At 53.8% G+C, this 18,745-nt stretch overlaps 1 protein-coding gene across 7 annotated transcripts in view; it reads right to left on the reverse strand.

The window, feature by feature from the left end:
- The window catches only part of NFASC (neurofascin), a 200,267-nt gene that overhangs the window by 37,454 nt on the left and 144,068 nt on the right, over positions 1-18,745 (reverse strand). For 3 of the 7 annotated variants that reach the window (XR_014053851.1, XM_081490940.1, XM_081490943.1), the window contains 9 exons: positions 9,953-10,064; positions 9,346-9,530; positions 7,958-8,089; positions 4,985-5,128; positions 4,102-4,213; positions 3,651-3,817; positions 3,045-3,192; positions 1,785-1,909; positions 930-974 (listed from right to left, as the gene is read on the reverse strand). Coding sequence is in view for 4 of the 7 variants with exons in the window: in XM_081490940.1 (XP_081347066.1) it covers positions 930-974; positions 1,785-1,909; positions 3,045-3,192; positions 3,651-3,817; positions 4,102-4,213; positions 4,985-5,128; positions 7,958-8,089; positions 9,346-9,530; positions 9,953-10,064 (1,170 nt within the window). In the remaining 3 variants the exon portion in view is untranslated. Of the gene's footprint in view, positions 1-929; positions 975-1,784; positions 1,910-3,044; positions 3,193-3,650; positions 3,818-4,101; positions 4,214-4,984; positions 5,129-7,957; positions 8,090-9,345; positions 9,531-9,952; positions 10,065-16,626; positions 16,678-18,745 lie in introns of all 7 variants that reach the window. The other 4 variants (XR_014053852.1, XR_014053853.1, XM_081490942.1 and 1 more) reach the window with 2 other exon arrangements.

Genomic DNA, 18,745 nt, shown 5'->3' on the forward strand with positions numbered 1-18,745 from the left:
GAACATCAAGGGGTGCAGGGCGCAGTGAGATTTGGGGCCAACCCACCCCAATCTGTGGGTGTTCTTGGACTGGAAGCATTTGGGAAAGGTTCACACCTTTAGGAAAGAAATATGGGACTTCTGTCTATAATTATCTTCTACTCTTGTGTGCTAAGGCTCTGAGGGGGCAGGAGCCCAGGAGGGTGTTTGGAGAGCTTGCAGGGCACAGCAGTTAGGGGGATGGGGGGAGCGGGACAAACACAGAGGACCAGGCCAGGGAGGAGAGAGCAACTCCATCTAGAAGTTTCCACGATGGACAGCAGGACAGAGGCCCCAAACAAGGGTGGGGGCAGCACCTTTGGGGGGCTCCAGTCTCACTGGATTTCTTAAGTGGGTGTGAGTGCCCTTCTGGCCTAGGGATAAAGCCTTCTGGCCACTGATTGGTGAGGGCAGGCGTGTTTCTTTTCTCCCATCCTGGCTCCGTGAACCAGCTATTTCCCCATTTTGGCTAGTAACTGGAAGGATCTGGAACGTGAGTCCCAGCAGCCCACATTCACGTGTGTTGCACACATGTGCACGTGGACTGTAAATGGGTGCATAATAGCAGATCTGGAGATGTCAAACAGATGGGCCCACGGATAACTCGAAGCAAGTGTTCCGAGACCACGCTGACCGAAGAGAACAGGCCGCCCTGAGGGAGTGGTGGGCGTGGCCAGAGGTAAGGGGTGGGGAAGGGACCACAACTCAATCTGCCAAAGGGGCGGGACTATGGAGGGGCTCAGGGAGGTGACGCAGGCCTCCTGAGAGGGGTCAGATTTGGCAGGGGTGGGGCGTGCTGCCCCCTCCCCTGTGCACAGCACTCCTCTCCTGCAGGGTCTTCCCCTTCCTATGCTCTACCCTCCCAGACACCTCGAGTGCTTGGCGCGAGTCCCGGAGTTAGTATGAATTACCTTTGGGAAGGGCAGCCAAACGGTTAGTTGGAGTGGCCTGATCAGCTGCAAAGGTAAGATGGGTTATCCAGGTTAGCAGGTTATCTGGGGATAAAGGTGCTCTAAGGGCAGGAACAGGAGGCCACGGCTTGAACAGCGGCCCCTGCTCGGCCTCACCCCCTCCACCCCCGTGGAGGGTGCCCCAACCTTCACAAAGGCCTTCCCGTGCTCGCTCCACAGCTGGGGGCGGGCACGCGGTCTCCTTGCTGTCCTGGTGAGGGCACTGTGTCTGGGCCCACCGTTCCCCAGGACGGTGCAGGGATGCACAGAGACAGCAGAAGTAAAGAAAGGATACGCTCCCCTGGGCGGGACACCACATCCCCGGGATTGGGATGGCTTCGTATTTACAGTCTGGCTTGGGGGCGAGGGCCCTCCAAGAGGGAGTCATCGGAAGTGCCCGGCACCCTGTGAAATCCCTCCAGGAAAGGTGGCAGAGAATAAAGCAGCAGCGGGTATTGGAAGGCCAAACACAGAGCGGTCTTGTTTCAAGGATGGGCAGTTTTAACTGACTTAGTGGTTTAGAGTTAGCTGTAAAGTTGGTAAAAACGACCACAACAAGAACCCCTGTCCATCCCTCTCCCCTCCGGCACCCTTCAGTTGAAGATTGAGGCAAGTTAGCGATTCCATTCAGGAGGTAAGGCATCCAGTACAGCCTGTTCTGAGAGGAGCAGCTTCCTGACCCTCAGACTCCCGACAAGAGGATCCTCACGCCTGGCTGGCTGGCTGGCCACAGGTACTGCCCTCGGATCCACCCCCACCTCTCTGGACGCGGGGAGGCGGGGTGGGACCGGCGGCAGGGCAGGCAGTGGTGGTTACCTAGCACGGTCAGGTAGGCTTTGGCCAGGTCTTGGTCCAGCTCAGTGCTGGCAACACATGTGTAGCTGCCCTGGTCCCGCTCTGCCACGCCAAAGATGGTCAGGGAGTCCTCTTCCTTCTTCATTCTGCAAAGGAACCGAGAGGGGTTGGAGGAAGGTGGAGGGGAGACGGCAAAGTGGGGAGGTGGGGGTGGTGGGCACTGCTTCTCTGCCTTCCCCCTGGGGTGGGGACAGTGAGTTGGAGCAGGCAGCCACCGCCCCTCCTAGGGGACGGGGGCTCCATCTCAGTGCCGTGGGAAGGGCAGGGTCTTCCTGTCACCCTGAGCACTTGTGGAGCTTGATGGTGGGGACAGGAACGTGGGTGGCGCTAGAGTGGCCCCCTCCGTATTCACTGTGCTTGAATCCCCCCTGGGTCTGCTGCACTCCCCTCCTGAATTAGGGTGCAGTAGGGCCCACCCCTGAAGGCAGGTCTTCTCAAGCTTCTCAAACTTGTGTCTTCAACCCAGAGTGACACCTGGGCTCAGCCCAAGTGCCCTGGGCTGCCCTGAACTGTCTCCACAGTGGGAGGAGGGCACCCAGGAGCTGGGTGCCAGCAAACCTGTGCCCGCTGGAGGGTTGCGCCCCTCCAGGAAACCAGATGATCAGCAGACCCAGCTGGTACCCATGTGCACCCTGCCCCGAGACAAAGGCTGGTACAGAGCCTGGGGGTGGTTCAGGTCAACGTTCTTAGCCCCAGCTGCATGTTGCCAACACCCGGGGGACTTCAAACACCATCTATGCCTGGGCCCGCCCTCAACTCCAACCAGATCCGAATCTGGGCTCAGGGAGAGGACAGGTGTGGGCCCAGGGTGCAGTAAGGGTGAGCCAACTAACCACAGGGCTAGAGCCTGCTCAGGCAGCCCCGCCCTCTGTCGGGGGACATGGCACTGCTGGCTGGGCTGAAAGGAGGCAGGGGGCGTCCAGCTTGGACACCAAAGAGGAGCAAGGAGGGGCCGAAGGACAGAGAAGAGAGTGGAGATGGAGAGAGGAGAGAAAGGAGGGAAGGAGGGGAGAAGAGGCAGGGGAAGAGGAGAGAGGAGCAGGGCGCTGAGCGGAGAGAGGGCAGGCACTGGAGGGGGTCTCCCCTGAGGGGTCCAGAACCCTCTTCAGCAGTTCTGCAGTGACACACCGACCAGGAGCCCCGGGTGCATCCAGGCATCACCAGGAGCAAGGGAGAAGGCAGAGCCCAGAGAGCAGCAGGCAGGGAGGCAGGAGCGGAGACCTGTTGCTGATGTAGAGTGGCTCGTCGTCCTTCAGCCAGGAGACCGTGAGCTTCAGGGAGGGGTCGTGCTTCACGCGGCATTCCAGCTGCACTGTGGTGCCCCTCTTGGCGACTTGGTCCTCGGGCATTCGGTAGATCCTGGTGGGGTCTGCGGAGAAGCCCCTGAGCTTGAGCTCCTCTCTGCCACCCCCACCCCCGAGTGGCCACAGGGTGACATGCATGACCAGCTTTCACGGACCATGGAGGGTGGCAGAAATAGGATTCAGTTAGGCGAACTGGTTGGGGAGGCCTAGAATAGGAGATCCCCAATGGAAATAATGCCCAGGTCCTTTCTTGCTGGCTCAGGAACACAGGACGTAGTTTCTGGGGTGGCAGTGGGGAGCTGGTGTGGAGAGCAGGCATCCCTGCCCAGGGCAGGTAATGACTCTGCGTGCTGCACCCAGGCCAGCCGGAGGCCCTGAGGGAGGTCCCACTAGGGATTAAGCATTAAGGGTGGTGCATTTCCAAGTGACGCACACGGATACCTTTGAGGAGATGGCATCCTCAAAGTTAAAGATGCACCCCCCCCCCCCACTGAGCCCCCTACCTGGCAACTCTCTCCTTTACCTTTGACCTCGAGGCGGACCTGGTTCTCTGCTTTGCCCAGGATGTTGGTGGCGACACAGGTGTAGATGCCCTGGTCCTCCTTTCGGATCATCTTGATCTCCAGGCTGCCGTTCTCGTGGACGTGGTAGTTGCCACCATCCAGGTTGCTTCCTTGTCCATTCTTAAACCTCACAACAGAGCAGCAGGACACACAGCATACTGAGGAAGGACCAGCCTAGGGGGGAAGGGGCCCCAAACCGTGGGTCTGCTCCCACCCATGACTGGCCTTGGCAAGTCTCTGGCCTCAGTTTCCTTCTTTGCAGAAGGCCTGACCCAGACGCTCTGCTAGCTTCGTCTCAGCTTCCACCCTTTACGACTCCCAGGACTTGCTGAACCCTTCTCATGTGCCGAATGCAATGAGGGAGGTGAGACAGATGACCCTGTGGGGGAAGCCTGGTCTCCCGGAACTTACCATCGGAGCGTGGGGATGGGAGACCCAAAGAACGGGCAGTCCAGCCGGGTCCGGTTGTACAGGATCACCCTAATGAGCTGGTTCCGGGGTGACAGCATCCGAGGCGGCACGTCTGCAATCCCAGAGACCTAACCCTGACCTTGGGCAGGGAGTCTGCCTTCCTCTGCAACCCCAGAGACCTGACCCTGACCTTGGGCAGGGGCCTGCCTTCCTCTGCAACCCTAGAGACCTGACCCTGACCTTGGGTGGGGGTCTGCCTTCCTCTCCCTCCTTGGGGACCAGTCTTATCTCTATGTGCCTTCTCCTCGGGGCAGCTTTCTAAATACCAGGGTGACTTCCCCCATCAACCTCCCTCCTGGATTAGGTGAGGAAGGAGGAAGCTTATCCATCTGCCCTGCACCTAGTCTACGTCCAGTCCCACTTTTGCAAAGGGCTCCCCCCAGCCTTCCAGCAGCTTCTGTATCTGCCCCTCCGCAGTCCCAAGGCTTCTCCTGGTTGCACCTCCCCACTGCCCTCTGCCTGCTCCAGGAGGGCCATGAACACACTCAGGGTAGTTCCTACCCTGAGACCACGGAGAACCTAGGGGAGAGTCATCATGGACACACCGAGGAGGTGAGACGGTCCCTCCTCTTGTCAGGGGAGGAAGGGACTGAGACCAGCGTCTCAGCTCTCCGTTCGTCCTCTGAGTGAAGTCTGCACACACAGCTCTGCGGATTTTAAGTCCTCCATCACCCCTCCTCATTGCATGCTGGATCTCCACACTTCCCCACCCTGTTGCCCTTCTCCCCCCAGCATGACTGATCTCTCAAGCAGAGAGGGAGCCCATGCTCTGAGCAGGGCCCGGGAGGCTCCCTGGCGGACAAGCGGAGAGGGGCGCACTCACCCAGCACGCTGACGAAGGCATTGGCCAGCAAGTAGCCGTGCTCGTTGGAGGTGTTGCACTGGTACACAGCCCGGCTGCTGATCTGGGTGTCACGGAAGATGATGGTGTCCCCGGCCACCTCACGGTTGGGGTTGGGCGGTGCCGCTGCAGACAGGAAGGTGCTCCTCGTAAGACAGGGTGGCAGGCAGAGGGCGTTTGGGACTTGGGCCAGGGCTCCCTGGTAGGACTGAGCCTATCAGAGTTTATTTCTCAGTCCGTCCAGTGGGAACAGGAATCCCAGTCAAAGCTACGTGGCAGCTGGGCAGCTGTGGTTTGAATTCTAACATCACCCACCGGCCCTTTTCAATGGCTCTAATGCTTCAGTCTCCTTGTCTGGGGATAACATAAAACCCTGTGGCACTTCTGCGAAGATGACTGGAGAGTTTATGCATGTCATTAGAAGAGGGCTGAGCACATATGGTTGGAGGGCTGACTATGGTTGCTGTTATCATTTTAACCCAGTGTGCATATACTCAAAAGTGTTTTGAAAAGCATAAAGCAATATACAACTAGGTGGGACCTACCCGCTTCCCATCCTCTGAGCAGAGCACTCTGCAGACATCCACAAAGTTAAACCTGGAGGCGGACACCTGCTGAAAGTTGATGGATGGGTCCCTGCATTTGCCAAAGTGACCTGACCTTCCCGAAACACGTGCGCACTGAGAGGACATCCCCTGCTGCAGTTCTCCTGGCACCATTGGCTGCGGATGCAGAGAGCGGAGGCTGGGGAGTCACTTCAGGCATGTCCGACTCTTTGCAACACTATGGACAGGCTCCTCTGTCCACGGGATTCTCCAGGCAAGAATACTGTAGTGGTTGCCACGCCCCATCTTCCCAACCCAGGGATCGAACCCACATCTCTTATGTCTCCTGAACTGGCAGGTGTGTTCTTTACCACCAGTGCCACCTGGGAAGCCCGAATCACTCTAAGAGTTGGGGCAAATCAGTAACCCCTCTGGGCGTCACTTCCTTCACCTGTCAAGTAGGGAAGCATTTCTTCCATCTTTCCCTACTCTGAGGAAGGGTAGGGTAAGAGAGCAAGAATGAGAGAATGAGCGGTACAAACACAAGTCTTCCAGAAATGTCAAGAATGCACACTTTTCTCATCTTTCACCACCACGAGGTGCCTTTCCTCTATAAGGTTTTGGGCCTGGGCCAGATGACTTGGCTTGTGTGGTCTATGACCTCACCCAGGGTCACTCAGACCTTCCACAGGAGTTGGCAGAGGAGGACCCAGGGCCTGGGCCCGCGGGCGCCACCCCACAGACAGCAGGTCTGAGCCTGGAGATGCAGAGTCAGCCTGTGAACAAAGCCGAGGTCAGCATCCTTATCCTTCCAGAGTCTCCACTCAGTAGAAAGGTACAAAGGAAGCAACATCAGCAACTTTACGCCTCCTCACCTGGCAAGGCGACCAGCGTTTGTCCCAGTCACTCCTTTGAATGACGGGGGACCTCACCAAGGCCAGGGCTCAGCTGCAAATCCCGGGCTCTGCATTTCTTTAATGGTGCTGTGGAGTTTAGAGCCTTTGTCTGCCTCATCCCCAAAGTGCCACCAGGACAGAGAAGGGCAGAGGACAGGCTGAGTCTATCTGTGGCTCGTGTGTAGGGGGAGGCTATTTCCCAGGATAACTAGAGGCTCAGTACCAAACAGGGCAGGTTGAGGCGCTGTCACAGCAGCCCCCAGCTCCCCCAGTCCCGAGTAGTGTGGCCTCGGGACAGTCGCTGCAAAGGCGGCACTTCATTTCCTCATCTTCAACGTCTGAGGTTAACGAGGGAAGAGGGATGCTCAGCACCCAGCACACAATAAAAGTCTATAAAGGTGCATTCACGCCCTCTCCTCTGCCTGTCTCCCTACCTCTCCACCTGCTTTTATCAGCTGTTGCTCATGAGTTAGGCTCTGAGTTCTTGCCATCTACTCTCTGTCCCATCTGGTTGATAATACAGTTTGTATTTGCTCTGACCCTTTAGAGAAAGTAAGGACAGGACATTTAAAATGTAAAGCAGGGCTCCCATGATATTTGAGTGGTAAAGAATCCACCTGCCAATGCAGAAGACACAGGTTTGATCCCTGGTCCGGGAAGGTCCCACGTGCCATGGAGCAACTAAGCCTGAGTGCCAAACTACTGAGCCTGCACCCTGGAGCCTGGGGGCTGCAACCACCGAGCCTGCACACTGGAGCCTGGGGGCTGGAACCACCAAGCCTGCGCTCTGGAGCCTGGGGGCTGCAACTACCGAGCCTGCACCCAGAGCCTGTGGTCCACGAGAGAGGCCACTGCAGTGAGAAGCCCGCAGCAATGAAGACACAGTGCCGCCAAAAATAAACAAAGTTATTCTTAAAAAAGTAAATGCAACTGGAGTGGATTCAGGTGTGAAACGCTGACTGAGACCTCTGGCTGGAAGGAGCATGGAGCCACACACCCCTGCATCTGGGTGGGACTAAATCTTCCTGGACGCTAGTATGCATTCAGTAACTGCACTCAGCAGCTCTGCTCTCAGAGGGGCTTCCCCTCATTTCCGACCGTATCTCTCATGTTGTTGCACAACCCTGCCTCTTATTATACCCTCAGCAGAGAGAGGGGTATGGTGGGGGGCAATGGTGATGAGCTACCAAGGTCTCCTCTACCTCCCGAGCCCCATGACTCAGAGCCCATAATGTCAGGGACACAGCTGAGGTCCCCAGCTCTTGAATTGAGCTTTGCAGTTATTAAGGGCAGAAAGCTATGAAAAAACCCCAGGGAGCAGAAATCCCCTAAACATGGGCACAGGCCTCCTGTTCTCTCACACACAAAGGAGGCAGGTTTCCTCCCTCTTGAAGTGTCCAAAGGGATGGGCTGCTCCCTCACTTCTGATGGAACAGAGCTGGTCCACAGGGGTGGGGAGCTGGATGCTCCCAGGAGGGAGAGCTGAGACAGGCAGGACAGCAGCGGTTACTCACATTGCAAAGGTTCCCCATTCACCATCCACTGGACCGTGGGCTTGGGGTTCCCATTGGCTCGACACACTAGTCTCCCATCCTCGCCAGGAGCCAGGATGAGGTTCTTGGGTTCATCCAGCCAGTAGGGAGCAGCTGGAAGACAAGGACAGGCACAGGCAGGGGTGTCAAATGACACAAGCAGGCAGAGGAAACCTAGTGGGCTCCCTCTCAGAAGGCAGGAGCCCCCAAGTGCCAGCCCCATGCCCCCCCGCCACCTGCCCAGGGCTCGTCCTGATGGGATGGTGGTTCAGAGCTTTGGTCGACTTGGCACTGCAGATGCGGACTGGTTTATTTCATGTTCACAGAACAAGAGTTTTAAACTGGGGCCTCCTGAAGAGCTTTTAAAAAACACGAATGCTAGGGCCCATTTTCAACCTACTAAGTCAGAATCTCCGGGGGAAGCCCAGGCGGCCAGTGATTTGAGAGCTACCCAGGCACTCCTGATGTGCACCCAAGGGCTCAAGCCAGGGAGGGCGGTAAAGTAGCAAGGGCTGGCCCCTCTGGATTTCCACTGCTGTTGCTGCAAGATGTTGCTGCTTAGGAAAGGTGTGCTGTTCATTCATTCTTTTACCGTTGAGCTTTGGTTAGTAGAAGCTCTTAGCTGGCCACCCCTCCCAACTGTTTGGAAATTTTGTGAATATGTGGATTTTTCTGAGAAGAGGTCCTTCGGATCAGAGTTCAAGGATCTTGAAACCCCAATAAAAGTTAAGCACCCCTCTTCTGAGTGCAGTGCTGAAACCAAGGTCACAGGTCAATGAGCATGTGCTAAGACAGTTCTTGCTCTGTGGTGTTCAACCTCATCACCCCGATCATCCACTCAGCCCTGCCATTCAGACTGAGAAGTGACTGGTGGACCACCCAGCCCCATGGCTGGGACCCACGAAGACATGTGCTCCATTGCTGACAACAGCTCAGGTGTTTTTAGAGGAGAGAAGTGATTTTTTAAAGAATAATTCTGGCCATGATGCCTCCCCATTTTTAAAAAGAACCACGTGCAAGTACACAGACAGCACAGGGCTAAGACAACACACCGTGAACGGGAATGGGAAATGGAAGCCAGGTTCCAGGTCATCCAAACGGGCCACAGAGGAGAGTGTGCCTGCTGAGAGTGCCCCAGGCGCTCAGGGGAGGGGAGAAATGGTGGGGGTCTCCACCCGTGACACTCCCCTTCCTCCCTGCCCTGACACACGCACACACACATCCGGGGGTGACGCCACTCCCGCAGGCTGCTATTGCCACTAATCAGTGTGCTGGTGTTTCCCCACTCACGCTACCACCCCGAGAGGGACGGGCGGCCATGCAGTTGAGGGCTGGCAAGACCGTCGTAATGAGAAATGCACACAACGTACCCTTCACTCTCACCGAGATCGTGTGCCGGATACTGCCCATCTTGTTGGAGGCCAGGCAGAAATACTCCCCAGAGTCTTCCTCGGACACGCTGGTGATGCGCAGGGCCTTGTTAAAGTTCTCAAACTTGGCCTTGTCGGATGGCAAGTCCCCGCCTTTCTTGTACCATGCAATGTCTGGTGTTGGGCTAAGAGAGACCAAGCAAGAAACAGGGACTTACCACTAAATGTGGCTCTGCCACGCCTGTGTGGAGCCCAGGACACCCGGCTGTCCTTACAGTGTACTTGGGCTCAGGAAGACACATGTCCTTCAAGAGCTGATCCCTCCTGTGCAGAGGGGATGCTCAGCCACAGGGCGCACAAGGGACTCAGCTAAGATCACAAGGGGGTCTGACACATACAGGAAGCCTAGCTACCTCCTCTCCTCATTATCTGAGAAAGAAAGGCGGCCGGAATGGGATGACTATGATTGGCAGCGTCCTCATTAGGAGCTGTCTGCTTCTCTCTCCCACCCTACCCCCTGCAAAATGTTGCAACAACAGAGCATGCACAAACCCCCAACCCATCCTCCTGCAGGGCAGCCAGAAGTGGGGGTGCAAACTGTACGTACACCCCGGAGGCGATGCACTCCAGCAGGAGGTCCATGCCACGCAGCACCATCTGACTGCTCGCGGTGCCCTGGGGATACATGAAGCTGGGTGTTCTCTCTGCAACTCCTCGGGCTGAAACAGGATGGAACAAGCTCTGTGAGCTTACTGCCCCGAGGGCTGTCCCAGCTAGGCCGAGCTGTTGGACTAGAGAGAAAGGTCGTCTTGCCCTCCTGATTACACCCTTAGCCTCAGAGGCACCAGCCCCAGAGCCCCCCGCCCCCTGCCCCCCCCCCCCCCCCCCGCTGAAACTACCCCAGGGGCCGGGGCATCATTAAGAGAGGTGTGTTAGGAAGCGCGGGGCTCCTCGGTCCCACTGGCATGTGTGTGAGCAGCTCTAAGCTCTGAAAGCCTCTGCCAAGAGGAGCCCAGCATCCCCCCAGTTCAGTAAACCTCTCCGGCCCTGAAGGGGCAAGGGTTGCCTGAGCAGGGACAGTCTGCTCCCTGCGCATCTCGTGCTGGGATCCAGAGGCCAGCACGTTGGCCCCAGGAAGGGTGTCTCAGCTTGGGGCCACAGGACAGACAACCTGCTCTTTGGGACCCCGGAGACAAGGAGCTGGGATGAAGCCACAAAGACTCAGATGAACAGTCAGAGATGCAAGGAGTATTATTAATGGTTTAGCAAAGACAGGGGGAGAATTAATGAACAGAGATGACAGGAAATCACTGTGGGGCTAAAAACCATTCTGCTGCTTCTCTAGTGACTTTGGCACAGCTGGGAGGAGGGTGTTAATTGGATGTGAGAGACTGAGGGTGGGGTGAGAGGCGAGCGCAGCCAACACGAGGAGCCGTTCCACCATTCAACCAGGCTGGAGCAGCCCTGGGGCCTGTCATCAGCGACACACACACAGTTTTCCAAGGACAGGCGGCTCACACAGGTGACACGCTCGGGGTGGCTCTTTCCCTGTGGAAGGGGTCATGCAAGTCTGGAGACACCCCAGTGCAGTGGACCCCACCTTACCTGAGCCTCACCTCTCCCTTAGAGCTCTCTGCACAGTTCTACAGAAATGAATAGGATGGGATGAGGAAAAACAAGGATTCTGTAACCAAGAACCCCAAACAAGGGCAAACTGGAGGGGTCACTCTTGCTCAAAAGGTGTATGACTGTCAACAAGAAGAGTTAAAAATATAAATACGAGCTGGGCCTGCCCACAGGTTTAATGGGTCTCTGACTCAGCTGGAAGGGAGGCAGGACTGCCAGGGCCTGGAAGCCCTCAGACGTGCCTGGAGTAAAAGTGGGCATGCTTCCAGGTGAGGCCAGGTCTGATTACTGGGTGCCTGCAGCGAGAGCGGGCATGCTTCCGGGCAGGGCAGGTCTTGTTACTGGGTGCCTGGAGAGAGAGCGGGCATGCTTCCGGGCGGGGCAGGTCTGATTACTGGGTCCTGGAGTGAGAGCGGGCATGCTTCCGGTGGGGGCAGGTCCTGTTACTGGGTGCCTGGAGCGAGAGCAGGCATGCTTCCAGGCGGGGCAGGTCTGATTACTAGGTGCCTGGAGTGAGAGTGGGCATGCTTCCGGGCAGGGCAGGTCCTGTTACTGGGTGCTGGAGCAAGAGCAGGCATGGTTCCAGGCGGGGCCAGGTCCTGTTACTGGGTGCTTGGAGTGACAGCAGGCATGCTTCCGGGCAGGGCAGGTCCTGTTACTGGGTGCCTGCAGTGAGAGCGGGCACGCTTCCGGGCAGGGCAGGTCCTGTAACTGGGTGCCTGGAATGAGAGCTGGCATGCTTCCGGGTGGGGCAGGTCTGATTACTGGGTGCCTGGAGTGAGATCGGGCATGCTTCCGGGTGGGGCAGGTCCTGTTACTGGGTTCTGATGGAATGAGGACAGAGTGGCGGGGAGCTCTGTCTCAGTGCCCCTGCTGGGCTTACGGGCTAGCCAGGGTCTGGCTGGCACAGCGGGGCTCCTGTCCTATGGGCACCCAGCTTCTCTCCATCAGCCATCAGGGGAGGGTGTGTCATAGAACTGGCATGTATTTTATCCTTTTATCAAGGGGAAGAAATGATGAAACATACGTGGAGGTAATTAGTCTGCTGGCACAATACATGGCATGTAGCAAGTGTTTGGTAAATGTTTCTGGAATGAATAAATTCAAGAGGAGAAAAGAAGAAAAAAGAAGGCAACAGTTTATTCCGTGTCATCTCTCTGTGTAGATGCCCTCATCTGTCCCACCAGCACACACATATACAACAGCAGCTACTGAAGGGGTTACTCCATTATGTGGTTAATTGGTTACCATCTGTAACTCTAATCGCATCCAGCTCTCAGTACCAAAGAAGCCTGATGCCAAGCAGCAGCTTCCTCCCACCCATCAACCTGGAATCGCCCAAACGGTCAGACAACACAAGGTCAGGGGCACCAGGAGGAGAAGCAGATCTGAAGGCAGGAGGCTCTGGTGCCAGTTTGGTGAATCTGTTGAGAGCTGGGAACCGTGGGGTTACATGGAAGTTCAGTCAGCATATTCCTTCCACATGGGACCCAAACCTGCGGAAACCATTTTGTGACCCTGTGGACGTTTAATTCACACCTTAGCATGCAGCCCTGTAAGCACACAGGACCAGCACAGCCTTAAGGATGGGAAAGGGGGAAGAGAGCACAGAGGTCCCCTGTGGCTGCCTGGACACACTGCAGCTGGGCCTATAAAAACGCTACAGCATCCTTCACTTACAGGATGCAGGCCAGCAACCACAGAGTCGTCCCAAAGGAGGAAAAGCCACTGGGAACCAAGTCAAACTTCAAAAATACAGGGAAGAGTATCTTAAAGGCAGAGATTATAGTCAGGGCTGCCCCTTGGCTGTTCACTGTGGGCCAAGCACCGGGCTCAGCTCTGTCTCTACCACCATCACTGACTCAATGGACATGAGTTCGTCACGTTCGAAAATCACAGCAAACCTGGGGGTAAGCCTCTCATTTTCCAACAGAGGCTCCGCAGAGTCAACAGACTTGCCAAAGTCACAAGAACGTTATGCTTGGATTCTGGACCACTGGTGCCAAAGCTCCAGTTGCATCATCTATTCTATACTGCCTCTCTCTTTAAAGGTTGATACCCTACTTGTTCCTACTACAGACACTCAGTTTTGGGAAGATCTTTCTTACTCAAACCAAAGAATACCAAAATTCAAAGGCAAAAGAGATAAAGGAGAAAGATATTTTTGTTTTAATGAGCTTCTCTGGTGAAACTATTCCACGATGTTTTCCTCAAATATTGTTCTTGCCATCTCAGCTGAGAGTCCTTCTTTCCTCGACGGCTATTCAATAAAGTTGGGGAGATCCTTCTCTCCCAAACTGGAAAAACAGAAGCTGGGCTGGAAATTCAGAGGCTCCAAAGACACCTCAACTGGATTGTTAAGGCCATGGAAAGCTTAAAGAGGAGTCAGGGTGACACATGGGATCATTAAGGGATGAAAAGGCTGGACTCAAAGGGGAGGTTGTAAAGAAATGTCATCTTACATGGAAGGGATTTACAGGAAATTTTATGAAGGATAATCCAGCTGGTACCTTTGGGAGCCACTGCTCCCAAGCGAGGGTAGCTCATTTCTTTCCTGGGAGACATAGACATAGAGTGCCAGAGACAAAGGCGATTACTCTATGAGCTGTGTGTGTTGGAAGATGACAGAGTGTTTCACAGGATCCTTCTCAGAGGTGGGGATCCAGCCTCTTCAGCGTGATGATGCTTCTCTTATTCTCATAAATCATCAAGGCTGGAGTCAGACCTGATATCTGAACAAACTCAGAATCCAGCTGCTAACGCTTATGTCTCTGAAGACTCACAACTTCCCACATGGGCTCATCTGACCTCGAGGTCACAGGCAGCCCATCCTCTGCTGCTCTTGCCTGTGGTGCAAGAGTGGGCTCATGGGTTTCCAGGCAATCTGGTCAGCAGGGGCACATCAGGAGATACCTCTGCCTCAACCACCTTGGCTTTACAGAGACAATGAAAACTGCCTCAGTACAAACTTGCCTCCTGCAAGAGGACATGGCAAGACTAACGGAAACCCGAGTTGCTTGCCTCTGTCAAGTACTGCATGTTAGCAGAAGAGAGTTCAATGAATCAGATGTGTCTGAAAACCTTTGCCACATACAGCTTTTAGGGGTGGCTGGATCCTACCTTAGCTGCTTCCAGTTCTCGGAACTGAGAACTCACAGGGCTGGATTCCTGGCATCTCACCACCTCTCTGGCTCTAGAAAAGGCTGACCAAGCAACCCCAGAAGATGAGCAAAACTCTTTGCCTAGTAACATTTAATACCTTCTACTGCCAAGAAATCTCTTCCATAAATCTGCCCCCAACCCCTCATGCACTAGCTGGGGCTCTGTTCTCACTTTCTCTCAGCACAGCTGAGAATCTGTAAAGCTTTCGTTTTTCTAGTCTGCCCTACAATTCTCCCTCCGTAGTACTTTCTTCCTGTGATTGTGCCTGTCTCTCTCCCCTAAGCTTCTCTTCAATTCCTCCACGTCCCTCTTAATTTCAGAGGCAAAGAACAGCCGTGCTTGATACAGTCAACACTAAACCATCCTCTTTAACACCAATAATGGTAACATCTATTAATCATGGATGTGTTTCACATCACACTAGGGACATAGGCACATTATCCTATTTAATCTTCACAACAATCTTTTGGAGCAGGTAATATACCCATTCTGCAGATAAGGAGATTAAAGTTCCAACAGACTAAAGGACTTGCCCAAGGTCACTTGATGGCATGTCTTGGAGCCTGAGTTTAATTCCAGGCAGACTGCTTCAGAGGGCAGGCTCTGCCTGTCTCCTTGCCTGGATGAATTCTGAGTGGCAAGCTACCATCTCAGACCAGCTTCCCCCTGCTACTTAGCATGTCAGGGGACACCTGGCATACATTCACAGGATACCAAACCACTCTAGGAAAAGTGTGATTATGGGCTGGCCCTATTGTTACAAAAGGGGCATATTTCAGAGCTAAGCTCAGAGGGGCACTGGGCATCATTCACCACACTGTGTCTCTCTCTCCGGGAACTCAGGGAAGGACTGTGTCTTCCCTCCTTCCTTCTCACCTTCTGTTTTCTTCTAGAAGCATCTGAGCTAGTTGTCCTTTGCTCAGCATGTGCCTCACTTTGACTTTATACCCTTTCTATCCCAGGTCATACTTAGTCAGCCCCATCTACCTTGGACTGAGGAGATGAAGCTAATCTTCCTGTGAGCTTTGTTGGCTTCCTAGCCTTGGATGATTCTTATAATTGCTGTTTACTCATAATACTATCCACCGCCGGTCACACACTAGTTTATTAAATGGCTAGAATCACTCAAACTTATCATTAATAGAATAACTCTTCACGCCTCCCTCCATGATTTATCTTATATAAAGCAAGGAGCTTGGACCAGATGGCCTCTATGAAACTTACTGGCTTCTATAGACTTCAACCTAAAGACTACTTCCATGACAGATTACTCAGAATCTAATTTAGAAAAAGGCACATTTCACACCAGCACTCTGAGGCTCTTGACATAATGGTGGTTGGCCCCATTATTTTGAAAGCAGTGCCCAGAATCCAACAAAGGTCCCCTGCATTCTCGGGCAGTAAATCTCTTTGGCAGGATCTCAGCATGGCTCTGGTTGCTTGATGCCAAGTTAAAGCCTTTGCCTGTCTCCCTGGCTCTCACTCCCCCTTCCCTTCCCCCACTCCAGACACCAATCATTGTTTACATTAGCACATCACCACACAGACACTTCCTATCTTTCTGAGCCCACAGTGACCCCCTGGGGACCTGCGGCCTTAGCTCTGAGTCATAACTGATGCTGGGAGCAGCTGTGTCTCCAGAGCCAGCAAATGATGATTCCTCTGGCTGCTCAAGGAAAACGAGACATCCTTGAGCCATGCTTGGGGGGTACCTCAGGTGTGGAAACAGCCAATTACTCTACTAATCAGCTTGAGCAACCAGTTGTGTGATGAGTTAGAAATATGCCTCATGGAAATTGTTCCATGACTTGCAAATGTGTGGTGGAGGGGGTGGGGATTGGATCTGAGTGCACTTCCAGAGGAGGGGAGAGAATCAGGTGATAGACCGCAATGGGTGGTCCAACTTCATTTATACTTACCTTGAAAGAAAACTCAGAGCAAGACTCTTCTTCCTATTTCCCAGGTGAATTTTAAAGAGATATAGGACCTGTGAAATGTATCCCCAGTGACTAAGGCTAGAGCACAATGCAGGCAATTCACATCCAGACACTCAAACCTGGCTAAACAAACACTACAAAGTTTTCTGTGCTCTTTAAGCCACTGATAGAAATGAGACTTCCTGTTTCCTCCTGACTGTGGGAACTCCCTTATTTTCAGATATTCTCTGTCCACCCATCACTGATTCCTAAGTTTCTACTGAACCTCTGAGAAGCTGTTTTGAAGTCCTACCCTGGTTTGACCAGGTAGGTCAAACTTGTCCAGAATTCACAACTGGAGGCTGGCATCTCTGAGGCGACCACACCATCACATAAGCACCTCCACCTTCCACACTGGCCACCTTCCTCCCAGCTCTGGAGGAGTCACCTTGGTACCCTGACCTGGCCAATGTAAGACTTGGCACCCAGCATGAGTTAATGACATGGTATCAGTCGAGTTAGGCAAACTGGGGTTAGGACAGGCAAGGTTACTCCCAAGGTTACCACGGCGACTCACCACTGTACATGTCAGGGTGGTTTCTTAAGGACGAGTCATTATAGGGGTGGTCTGCAATAAACAAAAGAGGGTGAGCAAACAGGGACCACGGAGAGGTCAAGGAGGCATAAACGGGAGAGAACAACAGAAATGCAAAGCCACAAAACAACCAGGGAGCACCAGTGGTCTTTGGCAAAGGAAACACACAGCATATTTGGAAAGGAAATACGCTTGGTGAAGAACAAGCAACACAAAACAGCTCCCAAAGGGAAGAAAAGGTTAAACCCTGCAAAAGAAGGCAATAATAAGTTTCTTTTTTAATTAAGAAATTAGGCTTGACCTTTAATTGCTTGGTCATACTATAATTTCAAACAAATGAGATATGAATTAGTGGTATCCTATAGCAATTTGAACAACTCTTTTCCACCAAAATCCTCTGTTCCCAGGACTCTGGGTCAGGCCAGCTCCTGGGGTCGCTAAAGAGAAAAGAGTGTTAGTGAGCCCCGGGGCAAGAGCAAAGCTCCACCTGAGCAGAAGCTAACTTGCAAGGGGTGGGAGGTAAATGAGGGGAGAAGATAGAGACAGATCATCAACAGAATGGGACAGCAGGACCCTTGGTAGTGGCCTGCAATCATGCGCTGACCAGCAACAAGAACTCCCCAGCCGGCCCAGATGGGCACTATCCTGGTCTCCAGATTGAGTCTGTTGGCAGAAACGCCTCCTTCTGAGGAGGCGAGCAGTGGTTCAGGGAGAGGGGGACAGCTAGGCTGAGCTTTGGCTTTTAGGATCAGAAAGGGAGCCTGGGACAGAAGAGAGTGAGTGAGCTGTGAGCTCTACACTTAGAATAGGGAAAGGCCTGCTAACAAGATAGAGGTCCAAAGCTCTCTAGACTAGATTAGGATGAAACCATTCCTTATGGAACAAGACTAGTGGGCTCTGATGTTAGGTAATGAAAACCTTTGGGCATTTAATCCTGAGTGAAGAAGACCTTTTAGAATGGGGCATATAATCATTAAGGAGCTTTTCACTCTCCTACCACTGTCCCCTTCCAGCTACTGGTCCAAGTTTTGACAGCACCAAAAGAGGGAAGGGATGGGAGAGCCAACTGGCAGCCAAGCAGACGCCCTGAGAAGCCTGGACCCAGCCCAGCAGCCTGAGGGAGGAGAGGCTGCCAGGACATTTTCATATTGGAAGACGTATCAAATCTTGTTATAACTCACGGCAGGGAGGCAACAGGAGCACCGGCATTGCTCTGCATCCCAGAGTTGCTTAATGTCCACTAGAAGGAGTTTCGTTATTCAGAACCATACTTTAAAAAGGGGTGTGTTGGTTGTAAAAGACCTTGCCTATGTGTGGGAAGTTGGCTTGGGTTCGTCTGGAGGTACAGGTGGAAACTGACCCTCACTGGCTTGAAGAGACAGGGCAGCAAGGGGTGGGAGGAGCAGTGGCTGAGCTTCGGAGGATGCGGAAGCCCCACTCTCCTGTGCCACCAGGTGTGACAGAAGGGCCCATGCTCAGAACTGACCTCACGCTTTGTGGACTCTGAAGCACATCTGATAAATTCAGGGAGGCTTCCTGACTCCTCCAAGAAGGTCACTTCAACAAGAGACATCAGAGGGAGCAGGGTTAGCTCTCCGGCCTGACTCAAGGACAGCCCTCCTCCTTCACCACAGCTGCCTCCTGTCCCCGGGAGGCACCTGGTACCAAAATGGGACAGGCATCTCTTTGTTACTCCCACTTCACTGTCTTTGACTACATCCCAAGGCAAGATTTTAAAATAATTTTATATTGCCCAGTGTTCTGTATCAGATCCTTTCTCTCCTTCCTTTAATGCAAGTAATAAAAACTCGGCTGTGATGAGATTTATTTCTTCCTCAGCAGGCAGACTGTGAAAGAAAGCCCTGGTGAGAAGAGTCTTTGAAGCTGTCCCAACTCGTCGGTTTGTCTCCCACTCCCAGACCTGGTTCTGAAGGTACAAGAAAACGCTTGTGTCCCTTCCAGGCAGGAAAGTAGAGAGAGCACAGCTGAGTTATTTTAAGCAACTGAGCCCAATTCTGAGCTGGCACGGATGCCCAGAACTTGCTCCCAGCCAAAGCTGCCCCTGGGAGAACTCCAGGAAGCCGACAGGGTTCTGTTCCCC

This window comes from Giraffa tippelskirchi, chromosome 5 (assembly GCF_054371585.1).
Source record: "Giraffa tippelskirchi isolate mGirTip1 chromosome 5, T2T-mGirTip1v1.2.pri, whole genome shotgun sequence".
Lineage (NCBI taxonomy): Eukaryota > Metazoa > Chordata > Mammalia > Artiodactyla > Giraffidae > Giraffa > Giraffa tippelskirchi.